General features: G+C 37.3%; 1 protein-coding gene across 2 annotated transcripts in view; it reads right to left on the minus strand.

Annotated features, from left to right (window-relative positions):
* Nucleotides 1-5,608: 5,608 nt before the first annotated feature.
* LOC111150192 (pyruvate dehydrogenase complex component X) overlaps nucleotides 5,609-22,015 on the minus strand; it is a 67,471-nt gene continuing 51,064 nt past the window's right edge. Inside the window, exons 8-11 of one of the 2 annotated variants that reach the window (XM_022507595.1) lie at nucleotides 16,984-17,042; nucleotides 13,526-13,684; nucleotides 9,323-9,387; nucleotides 5,609-6,737 (exon numbers count right to left, since the gene is read on the minus strand). In XM_022507595.1, the coding sequence (XP_022363303.1) occupies nucleotides 6,479-6,737; nucleotides 9,323-9,387; nucleotides 13,526-13,684; nucleotides 16,984-17,042 (542 nt within the window). In that variant the 3' untranslated portion in view covers nucleotides 5,609-6,478. The remainder of the gene's footprint in view (nucleotides 6,738-9,322; nucleotides 9,388-13,525; nucleotides 13,685-16,983; nucleotides 17,043-22,015) is intronic. The other variant, XM_022507596.1, reaches the window with a different exon arrangement.

Genomic DNA, 22,015 nt, shown 5'->3' on the forward strand with positions numbered 1-22,015 from the left:
CTCCGTTATCAGAAGGCATCTGCACATACATCTTCAAAAAAGCAGAGGCCGGGCAAGAGGTAAGGGAACAGAGGTGATATTAAAATATATTTCAATTAAACAGCGCATGAGTGCTTATTCCTAAACTAACCTTTCTTTAGGCATAACAACCTTGGCAAGAACATCTTGTAGATAAAGAGGTGTAAAGCTTTCTCTGCCCACGAACTGCCCCCATGGAGTAGCTTTCCTTCCAACTAACTTTCTAAGCAATGTTGGGAGGTAACATTGCTAGAACAATATGCACAGGCACCTGGGTCAGAGTCATACGAAGATGGACTGCTGACACCCATACATTAGGCATACAAAAGGGGCTAAATATTTAGCTACTGAATTAGAGAAGTCAGAGACAAAAAGGACGTGGGTTAAAACCAGTAAAATCCTGCTTCATATGTTACCTCCTCTACAAAGTCTACCTCTCAACCCAGCCCCTATGCACATACTTTGAATCCAGAAGCGACCAAGTTGCCCATCATTCATCTGGTTTAAGCTGACTGAGCGGAAGGGCCATCAGCTGTAAATCTCGAGTGCTGATGCACAGACGCTCACCGCTACTGAATGAACACTGAATTTCACACTTTATTTCTGTTTCACACTTTAGTAACTATCTTGCCTAGGAAATAGGCGAACTTATTTGAAATGAAGTTCAATATTACCTCTCTTTCAGGTAATTTTTTTCAAAATTTTCAACATTACCTCTCTTCCAGGTAATTTCTACCCACAAAGCAGGTCTTACATAGACTGCTATGCCTGCCTAAGCTGTCTTATTATTCAGTATGATTTCAAGTAATGACATCGCATTTTATTTCCCAGCCTTTCTGGTTGGGATGATTGTGCCAGTTATTAATTCATTGTCTCTCAGCTTCAAACTTACCCTTCAGTGCCTGGTCAAAAACAACAAATGCAATTCTTGTAAGCGTTTCTCCTTTTACAGCAGGAACAATGTTAGGCTTTCTCAGAAGACGCATGAAGGAACGAGTGGGTGTCTTTGCCCCTGACGCATGTCCAGAATGGCCCTCCCAACACCGTGTCCCCATGGCCGTCTCAACATTTACATACCATGTGCTCCAGGCCTCCCACCCACTGTGGTGCTCCGACCCCCTCCGTGGATCAGCCCAGTGGCTGAGGCTTATCTGTGCCCCAGAGGGCCACTTCCTATTTCCCTGGCGCATGTGGACAGATCTGGCCTCGACAACCCTATGGACTCTGCCCGACAGTGAACTGCAACCAGGGGGTCCCTGACTGATAAGGTCAATACACAAGACTGGACCCTGACGGAGATGGCTGTCAACACAGAAGTCTGGAGCCTCCAGAGGAAAAATGGGTAACTACTTTTGCTTTTGAACTTGGACTAGATTCCAAGGTATTTATTAAAAGTGAAATGCTCTATATATCATGTTTCTATCTTCAGAGGAACTAAGTTCCTAGTTTCTTAAGTTTCTATTTTTCTAAGCCTTCCATTCAGAGAGAGGATATAATACTTAAGGTCAGCATTTCAGGTTAACAGGCGTTGTCCATATTAAAACAAAAATCCCTCAGCACTTTGTGCATACAATTATCAGAAAGACACCAGGAGAACTACTATGGAAAAACTGTGAACTGATTTTAGAGCGGTCAGGTAGCAAACACATCAGTGTTAGGGCCGAGGAGCAGGACCTTCAGTTACTCCAGGTGGAAAATGCTATGTGTTAATACGGAACTGTCTCAGCAACAGTACTACACCCTACAAATTCTGTCCTGCGCTGCGGCCAGCTTGAATTTGGGTGCTGCACAGTTCAAATCCCAGTTGTGGCACCTGAGCTGTGTGCCTCTGGCCAAATGACATCCTCTCTGAGTCTGTTGCATTGCGCTGTCTGGCAAGGATGATGCTCAAGTTGGATATATTCACCTTAGAGAATTGAGAAGAGATTACACAAGATCAGCAACCACCACGGTTAATTTTCCCTCCTGTTTTCTCATTGTCTAAGTAAGAATACTGAGGCAATACTGAGGTAGGAAACGAAGTTTCTACCAAGAGCACAGTAATTTATAGATAAAGCTGAAAGCAGGCTAAAATGTTCTTGATTTAAGTGTGCAAACTTGGGCAACAAATTATGTTCTAAAGACCAGTAATTCTGTTGAGGACAGTAATGTATCAAGTGCTATCCTATACCTTCCTTTACCAGACAGACTGTGGATGAGCCACTGAAAAGAAGTATAGAATAAGTGCAATTTATGTGATTAAACATTGAACAACTTACATTTATAGAGTACTCTATGTTTTATGAAGTGCTATGACTAATATTTCACCTGATCACAACAGCCTTCTCTTCAGAAGACTGCTTTTTGGGATCGCCTGGGTGGCTCAGTCGGTTAAACATCTGCCTTTGGCTCAGGTCACGGGTCCCGGGATCGAGTCCTACATCGGGCTCTTTGCTAGCGGGGAGCCTGCTTCTCCCTCTGCCTTCTGTTCCCCCTTCTTGTGCTCACATACTCTCTCTCTCTCTGACAAATAAATAAATAAAACCTTAAAAATAAAATAAAAAAGATTGATTTTTAGTGATAAAAATTCTTTCATAATAAAGAATTTAATAAATCAAGAAATTTCGGAAAGAATAAATTTTATGTGAGTAAAGACAAATCATGACTAATTCATGATTTTATGAATAATTTCTCAACTTTTAAAAAAAGTCCAGGTTTCCTTTAGTTGTATATGTCATATGTAGTAGAGGGTAAGTTAGAGGTTTTTTTGGTTTTTTTTTTTAAGATTTTATTTATTTATTTGACAGACAGATATCACAAGCAGGCAGAGAGGCAGGCAGAGAGAGAGGGGGAAGCAAGCTCCCTGAGGAGCAGAGAGCCTGATGTGGAACTCGATCCCAGGACCCTGGGATCATGACCTGAGCTGAAGGCAGAGGCTTTAACCCACTGAGCCACCCAGGCGCCCAAGTTAAAGGTTTTAAAGTATCTGCTTTCCTGGGAAGAAAAGGCAGCTTGAACTTGTTGCAAAAAATACAGATGAGTGATAAAAAGTGAAAGTAAGTTTTACATACAATCAAAGAAATAAAAGACTGCTACTAACAGAGTCTAATCATCATTTTTCAAAACACATCTTTATGCCTTATAATTCCATTCAATATTACAAGTCTAGACAAACCACACGTTTCCTCCAACACTGTGCCTATCCCCATCTGATGAAACCAATGGAAGCACTAGAAAATACAATGTAAAAGTCCACAAAACTATTTAAAATTATTTTATTGGAAGACCGCTGTTTTTTCCATTTATAAAAAGTTTAAATGGAGATATACCAACTGCTGTAACCTTTGAGACGGGTGATGTGGGCCATGGGGGACTGTGTTCTGGCCTGGGAAATTACATCATTCTTGCTACATCAAACACACCCACCCCATATATTCATAATATACCACAGCAAACTGACATGTACAATATTCTTCATTCTCTCCCTTCTTTAAAGTCCCCTGACCTAGTGCAGAATCTAGTCAACTCACACTCTCATTAATCCAAAAGCTTCCAGATGGTTCCTGCTGCCTACATCCTCGCACTGTTTTGACCTGCCTTGCACATTGTAGCCAGACTAACCTTACAGCAATTCTGCACTTTTACTTCCTTCTTCAAAAATCAACAGAAGTTTCCCATTAATAAGGTCATATTTAAATTAATGGTTAATTCTTACCTGCAACGTACTTGGTTCTTTTACTGACTCTTCATGTCACCTGAGACAAAGTCCATCGTGAGGCAGTGTATAATGAGGACATATTTCCCTTGAGCACGAAGATTTAAATGCCATGTTAATTTTTCTCCCACACTCTAACTACAATCCATTAACTTACAGCACCACCTATCTTTCAATTAAAAGGCTGGAAAACAAAGTTTACTTTTAACACAATTCTCAAATGTCTGGCCTATATAAATTACTGGGAATTAAGTCCAAAATGCAAAAAAAGAAAAAAAAATTCCTAAAAATAAGTTTCATTTGACACCATTTGTAAGGTACCTATTCCAGTCCATATAAAAGACTTATATATGTTTCAAACAAAGAAGTTGAGCAAGCAATATACTGATGCCACAAAATAGTGAACAAACTCTATCTGTTAATGTCAACTAGGAATTTCAATTGGAGAAGCAGAACCATTTGACTTATGTCACCTTTTCCTTAGAAGTCTTCCCAATATTTTACCTTTTCCCTGTTTAAATGAGAAAAAAGATGACCAAATATAAAATTTCATTTTTATATTCTGTGTGATAACTATCAGCAGTACAAATAAATATTATCTATATATACACACTATATTTATTTATAAATAAATAAAAATAAATAAATAAAATGGGGGAGGGAGACTGCCCACGCAGTGCACAGTTTGCTCTCTGCAGCAACCCAAGCCAAGTTTACCATATCTCTTTCTCAAATCAGTGCTATGGCAATTTCCTTACATAATCAGTATAAATATTCGAGAAAATGCTTTTAGTCAGAATCAAAAACCATTTGTACCAAAAGCTGAGAGGTCAACCCATGAAAAATCAAAATGTCTTAAATGTACATGTCATTTCTCCTGTGCAGTATGCAACTTTATAAGGCAGGCTGTGGTGGGTATCAGCGCCCATTTCACTGACAGGAAAACAGAGGCACGACTGTTGATGCACAACACAACTCCAAGCCAAGGCCTGTTTATGGCTAGCCCGCGTTCTGTTCCTCAGATATAAAAATTAGGAAAAAACAATGGGGTGCCTGGGTGGCTCAGTTGGTTAAGTGTCCGACTCTTGATTTTGGCTCAGGTCATGATCTCAGGGTCATGAGATCAAGCCCCATGTCAGGTTCTGTGCTCAGCTTGGAGTCTGCTTGGGATTCTTTCTCTCCTCCCTCTGCCCCTCCTTCCTGCTCATACCCTCTAAAAAATAAACAGAATCTTTTTTAAAAATTAGGAAAACACAAATAATTTCAGTTAAAACCAAAAGCATGTAATGTATAAAAGTTATTTTGAAAATAGCACTTGGTTATAATTTTCAGTGTAACTGTTAACGTAACAAAAGTTCGGAAGACTACTTTGGAAAAACAGCTTGTTGAAACTGAACAAAGTTAAGCATATTCTTAACAGCTGATATACTGGGGCTCTAATTGTTTTAGAAGCTCTTTGTTTCAGGCCTAAGTCATACCACACACTTTATACCACATGGGTCTTTTTTTTCTGGCGATTGCCGGCAGCAGATACCAACACAAGCCTTTCTGGGACTGGTTAATTAAATTACCACCCAATTTCAGTACAGTTAACTTGCCAACTGTAGCAAAGTTGTTAAAAGAGAGAAATAAGCTCTTCTAATTTTTACAATAATTAGTGAAAATTTCATACTGTTGATGGATAAAAAGGAGAGCTCTTGCCTACTTCATAAGTTTTCCCTTCCACTCTCTTTCAAAGTTTCACATTCCTTGCCCATTGTTTTCCTAATGTCATATGAAGTTTAAATTCTTTCTCTCCTCCTGTAGAATTTCTTGTAAGTTGCTCCAAGCAAATTACTAACCTACTTGAAGGTTTCACTAAACTTCTGTGTCCTAACATTTAAAATACAATAGAAATTTTTATATTTTCTCACATTTTATTGCACAATACAAATGATTAAAACGCACTAAAAAACCCCAACATTTTGTGTTTAAAGTAACACAAATTTAAAATGTTTGGTACGAAATAGCATAATTTATTATATTGCAACTTAATATGAAGGTGAATAGTTTATTTCAGAAAATTTAGATATTTTACCTATAGTTTATTACTGAAACAAATTTTTTGGTCTCTCTCTTTCGCTCTTATTTTTGACTTTTTAATTCTCCCTCTTTAGAAGTTCACAGTGTCATAGAAGTGAAAAATAAGACTGACAGAAACCACTCTAAGACCTATGGCTTTATATACATAAAAAATTCCATAATGTTGCCATAACCCCTAATATAATGTGATCCTTACTTACTATTCTAGAATAAACTGTACATATTAAATTGTTCAAGTAACACCAGTGCTTATAAAAAGTGAGGTCCCACTAATTAAATTGATGGGCTTCTCTTTGAAGATCACGTCTAATTTCAACATTAATTAGTTCTAACAATTTTTCAATTTTACAATTTATCATACATTCTCAAACAGTCTAAAATGCTCAAATGAGCCAAACATTTAATTTAATTTACATTGAGTTTAACTCCACTTTAGTACAGCACCGGAGGTTAAAAAGGGATCTAACCAAATGTTCTCTTTCATTAGTTACAGTTTGTTATTTATTTCTACACCATTAAACCCAAACTGAAAATGAAGACAACTCGGGCCAAACTCATTCACCTTGAATAAATAAACAACTCACCCACTTCACGCTTATACAGCTATTCGTTTTCCTACAGTGTAAGTTCTGGTAACAGCTATACGATAAACTAAGCCAAAGACCAACTTCGTATCTTGGAGGACTAGGCCAGTCGGATAGGATTCTCCAGGTTTGCTTTAAAATTTTCAAGAAACCTGGTAGCCAATTCATCATCCACCACTCGGCTGTCACTTGACATGGTGACTGTTAGAAGCTGGTGCTGCTGCAGCCTGGGATTCCCCTCTTCATCCTGCTCCAGCTTGAGCACAGGTCGGAATCTCCCAACAGCCAGAATGCAGGCCTGAGGAGGGTTGATCACCGCAGTAAATTCGTCGATGCCAAACATGCCCAAGTTGGAAATACTAGGGGAAAACAAAAGCTCTGAGAGCGGCATGTCCTCTATCAAAGAACCCTTTCCCAGAAGTGTATGATTTGGCCCTACTGAAAAACTGTGACACAGAACCTTATAGCAAGTTATTCAAAGACCAAAGACAAAGATGCCAGGTACAATGGTATGAAAAAAACAACACACATATAAATAGTGTATCTAATATAAACATTCATTCAACATGGACTGGAAGTCCTTGGCAGTGGATTAGGACAAGAAAAAGAAATAATAAAATATAAGAAGAAAAGGAATAAAGAAATAAAAGTTACTATTCACAGATGAATGGACTGCATACAGGAAATTTAAGACTCTACAGATAAACTGATAGGATTTATAAGTGAATTTAGCTAAGTCACTAGATAAAAAGGTCAATATAAAAATCCATTTTTTATATATACAGGTTGCTGTAGTTAGAAAATGAAATTATAAAACAAATACCATTTATAGTAGTAGCAAAAACCAAGTATGAAGAATTACATCTAATGAAACAAATTTAAGACCTCTGTATAGAAGCCTATAAAATGGAACTCAAAGAAACCAAAGAACTAAATAAACAATGGTTTATACTATGTACACTGCCTGGAAGACTCAATGCTATAAAGACTGAATCATCGAACTCATCAAAAGATTTAATGCAATCCCAATCAAAACTCTGGCAAAGTTTCTTGATTTTGGCTCAGGTCATGATCTCGGGGTTGTGGGATCTGGAGACCTATGTCAGACTCCGGTACTCTGCGCAATGTCTGCCTGAGGTTCTCTCTCTCCCTCTGCCCTTCTCCCCACTCATGCTCCCTGCTCTCTCCATAAATAAATAAATAAAATCTTACACACACACACACACACACACACACACACACACCCAAAAAACTCCAGCAAGGTTTCTGTGTGTCTGTATATGGAAAGTGGTAAGTTGATTCTGAAATTCATTTGGAAAAACAAAGAGCCATAAAAGACAGTCTTGAGTGTGAACTAAACGAGAAGATTTTCCTTACCAGATATTAAAAGTTATAGCTTAGTGGTACTGAGCAAGGGATGGACAAATAGGTCAATTGAAAACAGAACATAAAACAGACCAAACATACATAGTTACTTTCTCAGTGCTATGGAGTAAGCTTTTCAATAAGTGATGCTAGGTCAACGTAATATCCATATGGGGGAAAAAAAGAATCTTGACCTTTATCTTCCCACCACACACAAAATCCAATTTTAGATGGATGGTGATCTACATGTGAAAAGTTATAAAGCTTCTAGAAAATAACACAGAAAAATTACTTCATGATCTGGGACAGGCAATAATTCCACACATAAAACAAATAGTACCAGCTGTTAAAAAAAAATACTAATAAATAGCATTTCATTATGATTCAGAACTTGAGTTCATTAAAAACACCATAAACAAAGTTCCAAAGGCAAGGAACAGAGTGGGAAAAGATATCCGAAGTAATATGTATGCTATAAAGGTCTGTGTGTCTGGAAATAAGAATCCCTACATATCATTTTTAAAAATGGACACAAGACATCAACAGGTACTTTATCTGATAAGTTACCAGATATTCAAAAGGTTATTAAATGAAAACAGTATTCAACATCATTAATTTGCATTTCCCTGACCACAAAGAGTACCACTACACACCCCAACAACTGTTACAATTTAAAACCCAACATTACTAAGTATTGGTGAGAATATGAAGCAATGACAATTCTGATACACTGTTGCTAGAAGTATAAATTTGTATAACCATTATGGAAAACTGACAGTATCCATTAACGCTTTTAATTCAGGTATTTCACTTGCAAGTCTATACAACAAATATATTCTCCATAAGATGCTAATAATAAGAATGTTCACAGTGCCATTATTTGTAACAGCATCAAGCTGTAAACAAAGACAAATGTCCAACAGTAATACGGCATACGTATACAATATACTATAAAATACCATATACTGCAATAATAAACAACTGTTTCATACTGCAACATGGCTAATCTCACCGACATTAATACTGAGTAAAAGAAGTCAGATACTAAGGAATATATATTATTTATATAAAGAAAAAGGTAGCAAAAGAAATCTATGGTGATGATTTTCGGGAGAGTGGTTACCTTGGCAAGGGGGATACTTAGGAAGGGGGAAAGGGAAGCTTCTGGGATGCTGGTAATGGTCTATATCCTGCTTTGGTTGGTTACACAGGTTTTTCCACTTCTTGAAACATTCATACTGTACTCAGTATATTACACCATGTATAAGTGACACTTAAAAACAGAGCTGATGATAAGTAAGGCTCTACGTGTTAATATTTTCCTTCGAGTACCTTTAAATAAGAGATCACAAGTAGAAAAAGTTGAGGTTTATAAATCTATTATATTTATAAATATATTTTTTTAAAGCTTCAGAACCTAGAAGTCATTCTGAGAATACCGGAATGGGTTAACTAGCTAATCCTAGTGGGTTCCTACGAGCCCTGACAGGTCGCTTCAATTAAAAAAAGTGTTTCAAAAATGACACAGACTCCTAGATACCTGTTTGATGCTACTGATAACTAAGAGTTTAAATATTACCTAAAAGATCCTCCTTGGTACTCTTCAGGTAACAGTTTTCCATCTCTTGCTTTCTTCGACAGGACCTGGGAAAGAAAAACACAAATACAGCATGACAACCAACACCACATTACAGGCTGATGTTGTCACTTAAAATATTTGTAGAGGGTATACACTCATCTCTCACGTGCCTTGATTTGACTTCACTTTCTCTAATACAATAAAAAAATGAACAAGTTAGAGAGCAGATAGTCTTTTTTTTTTAATTTTTTTTTTTTTAAGATTTTATTTATTCAGTTGACAGACAGAGATCACAAGTAGGCAGAGAGGCAGGCAGAGAGAGAGGGAGAAGCAGGCTCCCCGCTGAGCAGAGAGCCCGATGCGGGGCCTGATCCCAGGACCCTGAGATCATGACCTAAGCCGAAGGCAGTGGCTTAACCCACTGAGCCACCCAGGCGCCCCAGAGAGCAGATAGTCTTAAGAAGCTAAAGCTGTAAATTGATACTCTACAAAAACTGCTTTCCTTTAAAAATTCTTCCAGTATTAGAATTACTCTGTACATCATTACTATGCAGAATGCTTCAGTGTTTTCTATAGAAACAGTGAAATTTATTGTGTCTATAATGTTTTTTTCTTGTAAGACACAGTATTCACAAGAAGCCATTCTTGTCCACCTGACTGCTTTTAAATAACTGTTCAATGGCAACAATCCCACCACCAATGTATTAGTTTTCATCTTTCAGTGTTTGCTTCTTTTTCACATATAACATATACATAACTACAGACAGTTGTAAACATTCTAAAGATGCTACGTCTGCCACAATTCAGTCACGTCCCCAGTGTTTTAATTTGGTTCGCTGGTTTTTCAATTATTTCATATAAATTTTCAGAAGTGGAATTACAAAGCCCTAGAACATAAACATTTTCTTGGTTCTTAATTTTACAGCTGAGGCATTTCCTGAATGAGCTAGTCCAATTTGCACTGCCACAAGAAATAGAAGAATGTAGTAATTTTTTATCACTTTAGCAAAACTGATTTCTAAAACCGAGAGAAAGACAGACACTCTGAGAGTGACCTTAAGTAGTTAAATTTTCCTTTACTTGCATTTGCAATTAATCACACTTATGTTAACTTTTATTTTTTAATGCTTCAAAAACAAAGGAACGGAGATTGAGTCATTACATATGAAAAATTAATAATGAACTAATTCATGAGTGGAAGAGAAAAATTAAACTATTGTCATTTTGGGAGATGAAATAAATCTGATGCTTAATTTTCTGTACTATACATCTAACATAAATACAATTACAATCACCGTTGAGAACTATTCAATTTAAAACCAGAGAGGACTTAATTTTTGAAAAACGAAAACATTCTTTAAAAGTCTAAAAATGATCTCAACGTATCACTGTGACTTTCTGACAGTTGAGACAGATGTAGTTATCTGGATGCAGTTATTTATAAAACTACTTGGATCCAAAATGAAAACTGAAAAGAAGAATTTAGACTTGTGTGGTCCTTGGACTATCAGAAATAGACAGGACAATCTACAAATGTGTTTTTTCTGCCTTAAGCAATGTGACTGCTCACATGATGTAAACAGACATGTATCATATGAACTATGAAAGGCATTTCTTTAAAGGCACATGATCTCAACAATCCTGCTGAATTACCAGGCTAAAAACAAGTAACACAGACATTCTTTAAAAAATGGGATTGCAAGCCCACATTTAAAAAAAAAAAAAAAGAAAAGAAAAAAAGAAAAGAAAGGAAAAAACAAACAAACAAAACTCTGTAGACCCTAAACACATCAGCAGGATATTCCTACCAATGAATTCTAAAAGCTTGGAATAAGAATAATTCTGAGGAGGATCACTGGTTTTGAAAATTGCTAATTCTCACTGGGATTTCCCAGCAATGCAAACTTAAAATCAAAGCATATGCTATCAGAAGCCTCCAGCTGAAAGGATGTATACAAGATGACCAGCAAATACACATTCTTTATTAATTCGTTTAAAAAATTTACTGTGCAAATAGAGGAAAACTTGGCCTCTGTCTTTTAAGACTGTTATAATTAATGAAGAATTAAGAATAACGGGGGTTCTAAGGCTTGTTACTGTATTACTTTTTATTTAGGGACTAGAAACTTGAACTCAGCTGAGACATGCCTTCGGCACCACACAATGACATCCTTGAGGCTCGTGATGGTCAGGAAGTAAAAACTTAGTGCAAGTATTCTTAACCTGGGTCCACAGATGGAGTTCCAGAGACCACAAACTCCTTAAAAAATTAATCTTAGTAACATTTTTTATTGAAATTTTAAAAAATAAATTCACTGAGCATCTATGATCTTCCTTCCACGCACTCTTGCAGAATTGGTTATATGGCAAGAACAAGGCCCTCAAGGTCAGACAGAAGGGAACAGAGAAGGACCAACAAATAAACAAGGTAACTTCAAAGACTGATCAACTGCATAAAGACAGTAAAAAAACAGGGTAAGGCCAGGAAGCTACTTTAGCTATGGAAGCCACAGAAGACCTCAGAAAGTAGCACCTGAACTGAGAAATACCCAGATTTAAATAAATCCTCCCTTCTACTGTTTTTTAGATGGATTACTTGGGCAAACTTACTAAAGGCTTTACTAAAACTCCACTTTCTCAACTTCAAATGGGGAAATTAAGGTTTCAACTATAACACGGGGCTAACAGAATTAAATGAAGTGTTTAGCCTAATGGTTGGTATATCCCAGGAACAAGAAAGAGTGGAGGGTTAAACACCAGCAGTAGGGTGGGAGAGAGAAGCAGAGAGAATGGGAAGCACAGGGTAGCCAGAGCACAGGATTGCTGGGAATTAGAGGAAAGCCTCAAGGACCACCAGAGGCCCTGGAACATTCCAAAGGGTTAAGACTGCCCTTCCCATCGCTCAGAGGCTGCTCACACTGCCTCCTTACCACCTCAACCTAGGTTCTTCCAGGATATAAGGAACAGACTATGCATTATCATATTAAAATTAATAAATTGGTCAAAATCATCTTGAAATGGTTAATTTAAAAATTTTATATTATGAAATATGCAAATATTAAAAATAAGAAAAATACATAAATATTTAAGAAAATCCTAAATCTATAGTTAAATGTGATCTCATTTGAATTTCACAAAACACTAAAATACATGAATTCTCATTGTTATTGAAAACTTTTGATGAACAAAAGGCATATAACTATCTTATTAACCAATCTAATTACTTGACTTTTGAATCAGTCAAATCAATACCACCACCCAATTAAGAAAAAGTTACATTTTTATCTATAAAAACACACTGAAAATCTTTTCAAAGAGGAGTGAAGATCTAAAAAGGTCTACTCCACTAGTCACCCTTAATTATATCTAACTTGAAAATTCAACAGTATGCTTTTAAAAGTAGATTAATTTGTGTTCATGTATTTTGGGCAAGTTCATTGATATGTGTATATACTGTCAGCTCTCCAAAGAAATCTTATCTTCTACTTTTAATTCCTCCTTATAACTTTTCATCCACTATATATACAACTGGTCTTTGGTAAATGAAAAAGAAAAGAATCACTTATCTAAAGGAATCTGAAATTTTCAGTTCTAACACTGTAAGAGCTGATACTTCTGTCAAAAAAGTACCTTTGGAAATTATAGTGTTTGTCAGAGCTGACCTACTGTCTGGTTCCTGCTGATTCAATGGAATATTTTGGGGGAAATCGGACTCCTCCATATAGGGAGCTATAAAAACTGCTTTTAAAGAAACTCAGGAAAAATTCCGTACTTTTGCTTCTATAATATTAAGTACTTTAGTGGTCTCAATTCTAGAGAGGAAATGAATGAAATCAAATTTGAAGAATAAAAAGCTGTGAACAGTGAGGTCTCTCCATTACCACCTTCATAGGAATATGGTTTCAGCTTTAACTTTAAAACCATCTAAAATATCCTTGTTAGAGTTGAATTCTAGACTTTGGGAAATAAAGCATTCACCTATAACTTGAATACAGTTGATCCTCATTTATCTGTATGTTTTTTTCTGAACTCTTGAAGGTTAAATGTTCTTAAAGTGGGTCATACCTAGGTTAAAACTTAAAAAACCTTCATATATGACTGATTATCATTTGGAAATATATCACAGTGTGACTAGATGATGCCACAACTTAACCAGAAAGTAAATACTAACATTCCAAAAGCATAATATTTCTTAAGACATACCTTTACAGAGTCAGCGATCTCCTGTATACCCTTAGCAGCAGCATCTTTTATGATTGGTGTAATTAAACCTTTATCTGTTGCCACAGCCACTGAAATATCAATAAAGGGCAGTTGCTTTGGGCCCTCTCCATCCCAGCTTACATTAACATCTGGCATTTGCTAGGAAACAAACAGAAAAAACATGTCATTCTAAAGAAGCAGATTTGTTTGTTTGTTTGTTTTAAAAAGCAGCTTTAGACCAAGGTGGTTACAGAGAAATAGCATTATTACACATTTTTGAAAGTGAGCATAGGTAGACAGAAGCAAATAAATGAAGATTTGGTTTGAAACAAGGGTTCGGATCTCTGTGTTAAATGGCTTCTATGTTTGGGAAGAATAGGCATACCATGTTTTTTGAAGCAAGGCTGAGGAAACGCTGATGTACGTGTTTTGATCTCTTTACAATAAATAATGGTTAAAAAAAGGTCTCCCTTTGTTCAACCTGATTGCTAAAAAGCATTCAACATTTGTTATACTTCCTGTCTCGTATGCTGACCGAGATGGCCTTGAGGAGAAGAGGGGAGGGAACAGGGTAACAATTCAACCACATTATTCCATTGGGAAGGTAGAAAGCCCAAGTTTCTAGTATAGCCCTGGGAGATCCATCTGGCCCTTACTAAGTGACTTCCCTCTTGAAGAAAGACTTCCTAGGCTTCATGAACATATGATAAATGTATGAGCATGCTTGTATGGAACACACACAAAACTACACCGAGGATGAAAAGAGCAGAAGAAATCGGTAAATGCCTGGAGACGGTAGGTACTGATACTGTTGCCAAAGATTGTAGAAAAAATGATGGTGAAAAACAGAAAGCACAAACTAATTTCTCTTGTCAAAAATTCTTTGCTTTGATAACAGCCTACCCAACTGTACACTGACACTCCCTGGAGATGCATTCCCCACTGTACTCCGGCTTCTCATCATCCTGCTATGCTCGCTCTCATTGCAGGTTTTTGTTTTGTTTTTGTTTTTTTGGGGAGAGCACACACACGAGTCAGGGGCGGGGGTGAAGGCAGAGGGAGAGACTCTTAAGTGGGCTCCACACCCAGTACAGAGCCCGACATGGGGCTCAATCTCACAACCTGAGGTCATGATTGGAGCCAAAATCAAGTCTTGACACTCAGCCAACTGAGCCACCCAGGCCCTCCTCCACTGCACTGCTTTCTGCTGCTCTGTGCACGGAGCTCTCCAGCTCTCAAGGCTCAGCTGGTTCATTCAAAGTACTCAAAGCTCATTTACGTCAAAATAATAAACACTGAAGTCCCAAACCCCGAGAAGATTTTAAGTTCTTCACGGAGAGCACTAAAGTAAAAGAGGGAAAAAAAACCCTCCCAAGTGAGGAATATCTGGCAAATAAATGTAATTTCAGAGCTATGCAACAAAAACCTATGGAATCTGGCCTCAGCTGTGGTCAGAGGAACATTCATACTCTTAAAACCTCTTTTTCATATTCAAAATTGTAATAATTACACATTCCCATTTCCTAACAAAATATTTTCAACCAAAGTCTAAAATAATTTCAATCTAAAGCTGAAGGAAATAATGGAAGGAATACATAAGGCAACAATACAAATGGACTGAGAACACAAATACGCAATAATAAGAGCAAGACAGAGTTGAGAACAATGTGAGCACTGAGGATTATTATATTAAAATATTATAAGAAGCAAATTTAAATGACTCTGGGCTAGCAAGTTTTTGGGAATCCAGATGAAATGAGTGATTTTTCTGGGAATATATGTTTCCAAAATTGATTCAAGAAAAAGCTGAAAATTAAACGCTCAATAATTATGGGGGAAAAAATGAGACAGTTGTCAAAGATCCCTCCTCAAAACAGAACTAGGCTTCAGATATTTTTACAGGTGGATTCTATGAAGCTTCAAGAAATAAAAACCTTTATAATACTGAAATATGCACAGAGAAAGGGAAGGGAGGAAGTACCCAAATTCACTTTAAGAAGACACTGATTTTAAAAAAGAAAAGCACAAAACGTAAATTATAATTACTTACAGCTCCTGATACAAAATTATGAAATGAAATGTAATAACCACTAGAGATTTACTTAGGGAGGGCAAGAATGATTCATAATTAGAAAATCACTAATATAATTCAAAATAGTATTTGCTCAAAAGACAAAAGCCATATGAACACTTAGATATGAAAGGCTAAGAAAATGCAGGACTTTAAAATTCTCTATTACTGCACTGTCCAAGAAATAATAAATTCCTTATAAATATATATATTAAATATAGCACCTAACACGCAGTGATCCAGAAAAATAGTCTAGTCATAGAGAGAAAGGACAGAAAATGGAGAAGAGCAGGAAGGCAGGAAGCCCCGGTTTCAGATCCAAATCCAACTCTAGACTCCTGCCTAAACCTGTTCCTCTCCCACTTTCCCCACGTCAGCATGCAGGACTCCACCCCTCCCACTGCTTGGGCCAAAGTCCTGGCTGGTCCTTTCTCTCACACCCCACAGCCAACCCATCAGCATATCTTTTTGGCTCTACCTCTGAAATGTATCCTAAATCTTGCCTTCACTCCAGCTTCACCACGAGCTGCTGTCTTAGCCCAAACCACTGTCGCCATCCATGGCCTCCCAGGAGAGCGCACTGCTGCCCCCTGGCCTCCCTGCAAGCTGTGTTCCACAAACCACCAGAACAGTCCCTCCTTTTTCTTTTTCAAGTTTAAGTAGGATGTCAATCCTTTCTCTAAACCCTCCAAAGGCTCCCCTCTCCTTCATAATAAAATCCCTAGTCCTTATCACGGCCGCCAAAGCTTTACCAGCTTCTGGCAGCACAACTCCTCCCTCTTTCTTCTGTTTAATCCCATCAGCTACCTCCTCTCCTCCAGAAACAGCATCCCCTGCTGGCCGCCAGGTCTGAAAGGCAGTGGCCCCTCCCCCCAGCCTTCCGCGGGCACACTCTTCTGACAGCTCTCTCTACCAGGCCTTGACTCAGTTACCACTGTGACAGAGAGGCCTATCTTGCCTAACTGTGTGCACCATGACACCCTGACTTATTCTGCAGCGGGGTCTGCTTTCTCCTCCTCCACAACACTTTCACTATCTGACAAATACTGGTCTCTCCCAACTACAAAAAGCTCCAGGAGAGCAGAGAACATGTCCACTTTTGTTCACTACAGTTTCTCTAAATGCCTATAATGTACTCAGCACGCAACAGGGGATCAGTTAGTATTTGCTGAATAAATGGTCTTTATTCTGCTATAATTAGTTATAACCCCTTTGATTCTCAGTTTAGTGTATAAAACTGAGGGAGTAAGATTAAATGGTATAATATTTTTAGCAATGAAATTACATAATTTTCGTGACTTAAAAATGACAGTTCTATTTATCATATAAAAAGCCCAAGACATGAGACCATTGTAGAAGCCAAAATGATTTAGGGTCTGCTACTTACTTTAAGGGTAATGGCTGCTGCCTTGATGATAAAATCATTCACTGATACTTTAATGTCATCTGAAAGAAAAACAAGCATATCAAAATTAGCATTCATAATGAAACTTTAACAATGGCCACTGTGATTTCCAACTTGTTCATTAACGAATTATAGTGAAAAATATTGTAGGTTTTTGTTTGCTTAGTCCGTTAAGAGCCCCCTCATTAGGGATGCCTGTGTGGCTCAGTTGTTAAGTGTCTGCTTTCCGCTCAGGTCATGATCTCAGGGTCCTGGGATCAAGCCCCACATTGGGATCCCTGTTCAACAGAAAGCCTGCTTTTCCCACTCCCCCAGCTTGTGTTCCCTCTCCTGCTGTATCTCTGTCAAATAAATAAATAGAATCTTTAAAAAAAAGTCCCCTGATTAGAAAAACTTTTACAAGATTCTGCATAAGTAATATTAACCATAAATGTAAAAGATTACTTCTGAATTACAAGTCTTTTAAACTGCTCAGATATACATGAGAATTTGACACATTATAACCAGTTAGAAAGAAAAGAACCACTTCTATGTCTCTAAAAACACAAATGGTCTCTACGGTGATTCAATTGTCTCTCTCACCCTTTCCAAATGTCTTTATTCTGCATATGCTTTATAATACACTGATTATAGTAGAACAGTGGTAACATACAGTCATTTTAAAGATATCTGTATCTATTTATGTATCTACCTATATCTAGAGAGAGATTTTTTACTAATGAAGTGTGTACCAAAAAAATTTAAGACCACCGAGCTGTTTTTTCACTTAACAAAACAGGATCTATAGCAAAAGCCAAAGATGAAGCAATGTTGGCACAGATCCTAGTGCAATGAACGAGACGAAGTTTTCTGTCTAGTTGTATGGTGATTCCATCTGAATCAATTTCCTCCCCGTATACATAATTATTTCAAGATAAAGCTAAGGTACGCTCCCTTCCCACAGAGCTGATCATAATGAAAGCATCTGATATACACTTTTGCTTTTCCCAATGGGTAGGAAAGTGTTGAAAAATGTAAACTACACTTGATTTTCTATTGCAAAAGCTTCTAGAAAAAGAATTTTTAAGATCAAGATCTAGTCAATGGTATGTAGCAAGATACACAAATCCTGTTACTATAGTATCATGGAATTTTACATGAACAATAGCTCATTACAAAGGCATGCTGGGGATTTCAGAAAGACATTAGATGAATTACCATAAACCCAAATACTGCCAAACAGTCATGGTAACCACCACCTGCTCATCTAATTCATAGCTCTTTTAATTCAGATTTCCAGAGATATAAATATTTTTGTTTGCTTGTTTAAAACCCTTTTAGGAGTAGAAATATAAGTAGTTTCCCAGAGCTTACAGAATTTTAATGATAACATAAAAAAGACATGGCCTGCATAAATTCAAATATGTGGACATATTTTATGACCTCATTATGCCTACCTCTTGTGTCTCCCTCAACCTCCCTCATACTTTATCTATATCTATAGGTATCTACAGTGAAGACTTCCCAAACCACCCCCCAGTTAATGATTCCCTATCTACTGCTGGAATCCCCATGCTCACCTAAATTCTCTGCCCTCATCATATCCAACATTTTGTACTTTGGAGCTGATCACTTTCTTTATTGTGAAACACTTTTTCTTACTGTCTTCTATGTCACTCTACCCTCCTGGGTTTTCTTTCACTCTACCACTCACTCATTTTCTGTCCCTTCCTCTTAATGGTGGCATCTTCCCAAGCAAGAACCTTCTGTTCCAAGGTTCTGATACCATCTATATGCTGATTATTCCTCCAAATGCTACCTCTTATCCTGATGCATCAGGAGCTTGACTTATATGTCCAATTTCTCACATGACATTTCTAACAGGCATTGGAAATCAAAAGAGTACAAAGGAGATTTTTTTTCAAGATCTTTTACTTTCAACTCTTTATTATGGAAATTTCCAAATAGTAAGGAGACTGTTGGTGACATGATTGAGAAGAATAGGAAGTAGTTTTTAAGGGAATATTAAATATTTTCATTTGCAAATCATTACAAAACATTGTAAACATACTTATCGAATGTTACATAACTATATAAGAAAGAAGATTGCAGACAAATAACGTGGGCTCTTTGGAGAACCCCTAGAAACTTCCTAGCTGCAAGGACATACCAAACTTGAATCATGAAAAGATACTAAACTAATCCATCTCTCCACTGAAACAGTACTATTTCAGTACTGTTCCCTGCCTCATGAAAGGAAGAAACCAGAAAAATTATTCCCTTAACGATCTCTATATCATGACTAAGCAAGTATGCTTAAAGCCTGTAAGGGGAGCTTCTAGGATTAACATTTTGAATATTGTTAATTTTCTGTGAGGCAAGCTTTCCATTCATTTCCTTTAACTTTTAAAAGCTCTCAGGTTATCTTCATATGACTTCTTCAAAGTCTGTATTTAAATTGAAGTATCAGTCCTGTTGTCACTTAAGATGTAGAAAGCCACAAAAGAATGTTTTTCCCACCCTAATAGGGTAGGGGGAAAAAGCAGGAGAAGTTACAAAATTGTAACTTCTCTTGAGTCTGTTAGGGAGTCGAGGTTACAAGACCAACAAGTGACTGAATATCAAGGGTGATGATTCCCCTCTGAAGAAGGATAAACACATGACAGTGTACAGGAATATGGGACAAAGTATGGAACAAAGCATGGAACAATGCCCATGAACAGATGGGGATATCAGCAGAGAGATGGAAACTCTAAAAAACATTCAAATGGACAGTTAGGGGGAAAAAATACACAATCAAAGATAAATCATTTTTTGTTAGGCTTCACAGACTAAACATAGCTGAGAAAGAGTCAGTGACACTGAAATTAGGTCAACGAAAATTATTCAAACAGAAACACAAAGAAAAAAAAAGGATGAACAAAAAAAGAACAGGGGATCTAAGAGCTTTGGACAATTCAAACAGTTGAACATTTATAATCAAGAGTTCCAAAAAGAAAATACATGGAGCAGAAGATAAAGTAAAAACTAATGGCTCGGAGTTTTCCGAAATTAATGAAAGACAACAAATCACAAATCCAAGAAGCTGAGAGAAACCCAAACAGGATAAACGCTGTTTGTTTGTTTGTTTGTTTTTGAGAGAGAGAAAGAACACATGGAAGCAAGTGCACAAGCCAGTGGGGAAGGGCAGAGGGAGACAGAGAATCCCAAGCAGGCTCCATGCTCAGCATAGAGCTGGACTTGGGGCTTGATCTCAAGACACTGAGATCATGACCTGAGCTGAAATCAAGAGTCAGATGCTCAACCTACTGAGCCACCTAGGCGCCCCTCATTTTTAAAATTCTTTAAAACATAGATAATTTGCTAAAGAAAAAAAAAAATCAAACATATATGCTGGTGCTTACACCATAGGTAGAAATAAAACATGATAATAAGAACACGAAGGACAGAAGGAGGAAAATGTAATGTCCTGTTGTAAAGTTCTTACATTATACATGAAGGGATGTGATAAAAATGTGAAGGTAAATCATGATGAGTTAAAGAATTATATTGTAAACCTTAAGGAAACCACCACAAGAGAAAGAGAGAAAGTAAGATAGAAATAAAGTGGAATCAAAATTAAAAAATAATCAAACTAAAAAAGGCAAGAAAATAGGAAAAAAATGGAAGAGATAGGACAAATAAAAACAAAGGACAAATGGTACAAAGGATAATAGTACAAAGCAAAAGAAAGGATGAAATTATTAAATGTGAATGGTCTAAATATTTAATTAAAAGACAGTACAGGATTAGACAAAAAATAAAGAAAAATTATATGTTATCTGCAAGGAGTCAATTTAAATGTAAAGACACAGATAAGTTAGGAGTAAAAAGATGTAAGATATAAAAACATTAAGCAAAGAAAGTTGGAGTAATTGTAGCAATACCAGATAAGGAAGGCTTTGGGGTAAAAAAGATTACACTAGGAGTGGACAGGGATATTCCATGCCAGATCTATTCATCAGAAACACACCAAAACCCTAACGGTGTGATGTGCCCCAAAAGAGATCTCCCAAATGAGGTAAAAACTGACAACGTTCAAAGGGGAATTAGACAAATCCACTGGGGGTTTCAACACTCTTCTAAGAATTGATAGAACAGATAGGAAGTCAGTAAGGATATAAAAGACATGAACACTACTACCAGCCAACTTCACCTGACATTCAAAGAACACTCCTGGGGGCGCCTGGGTGGCTCAGTGGGTTAAGCCGCTGCCTTCGGCTCAGGTCATGATCCCAGGTCCTGGGTTCAAGCCCCACATCGGGCTTTCTACTCAGCAGGGAGCCTGCTTCCTCCTCTCTCTCTGCCTGCCTCTCTGCCTACTTGTGATTTCTCTCTGTCAAATAAATAAATAAAAAATCTAAAAAAACAAACAAAAAAACAAAACAAAACAAAAAAAAAACCAAAGAACACTCCTGAAAAGTAGAACACACATTCTTTTCAGGGGCACCTGGGTGACTCAGTTGGTTAAGCACGGACTCAATTTCAGTGCCGGTCATGATCTCAGGGTCGTGAGTTCAAACTCCATGTTGGGCTTTGCACTCAGTGCACAGTCTGCTTCAGATTCTTTCTCTTTCTCTCTCTCTCTCTCCCTTTCCCGTCTCCCTGCTTGTCGGTTCTCTCTCTCAAAATAAATAAGATCTTAAAAAAAAAAAAAAAAAGTAGCGGGGCGCCTAGGTGGCTCAGTTGGTTAAGCATCTGCTCTCGGCTCAGGTCATGATCCCAGGGTTCTGGGTTTGAGCCCCAAATAGGGCTCCCTGCTTCAGGAAGCCCGCTTCTCGCTCTCCTTCTGCCCTTCTCCCTGACTCATGTTCTCTCCTGCTTGCTCTGTTTTCTCTCTCTCAAATAAACAAATAAATAATCTTAAAAATAAAAAGTAGAGCACACATTCTTTTCGACTACACGTGAAACATTCATCAAGATAGACCATATTACGATTATAAAATCTCAAAAAATTTAAAAAGATTTCAATCATAAATACAGTGTTCTCTAAGCA

This window comes from Enhydra lutris, unplaced genomic scaffold, assembly GCF_002288905.1.
Source record: "Enhydra lutris kenyoni isolate GAN:26980312 unplaced genomic scaffold, ASM228890v2 scaffoldscaffold22, whole genome shotgun sequence".
In the NCBI taxonomy this organism is placed as follows: Eukaryota; Metazoa; Chordata; class Mammalia; order Carnivora; family Mustelidae; genus Enhydra; species Enhydra lutris.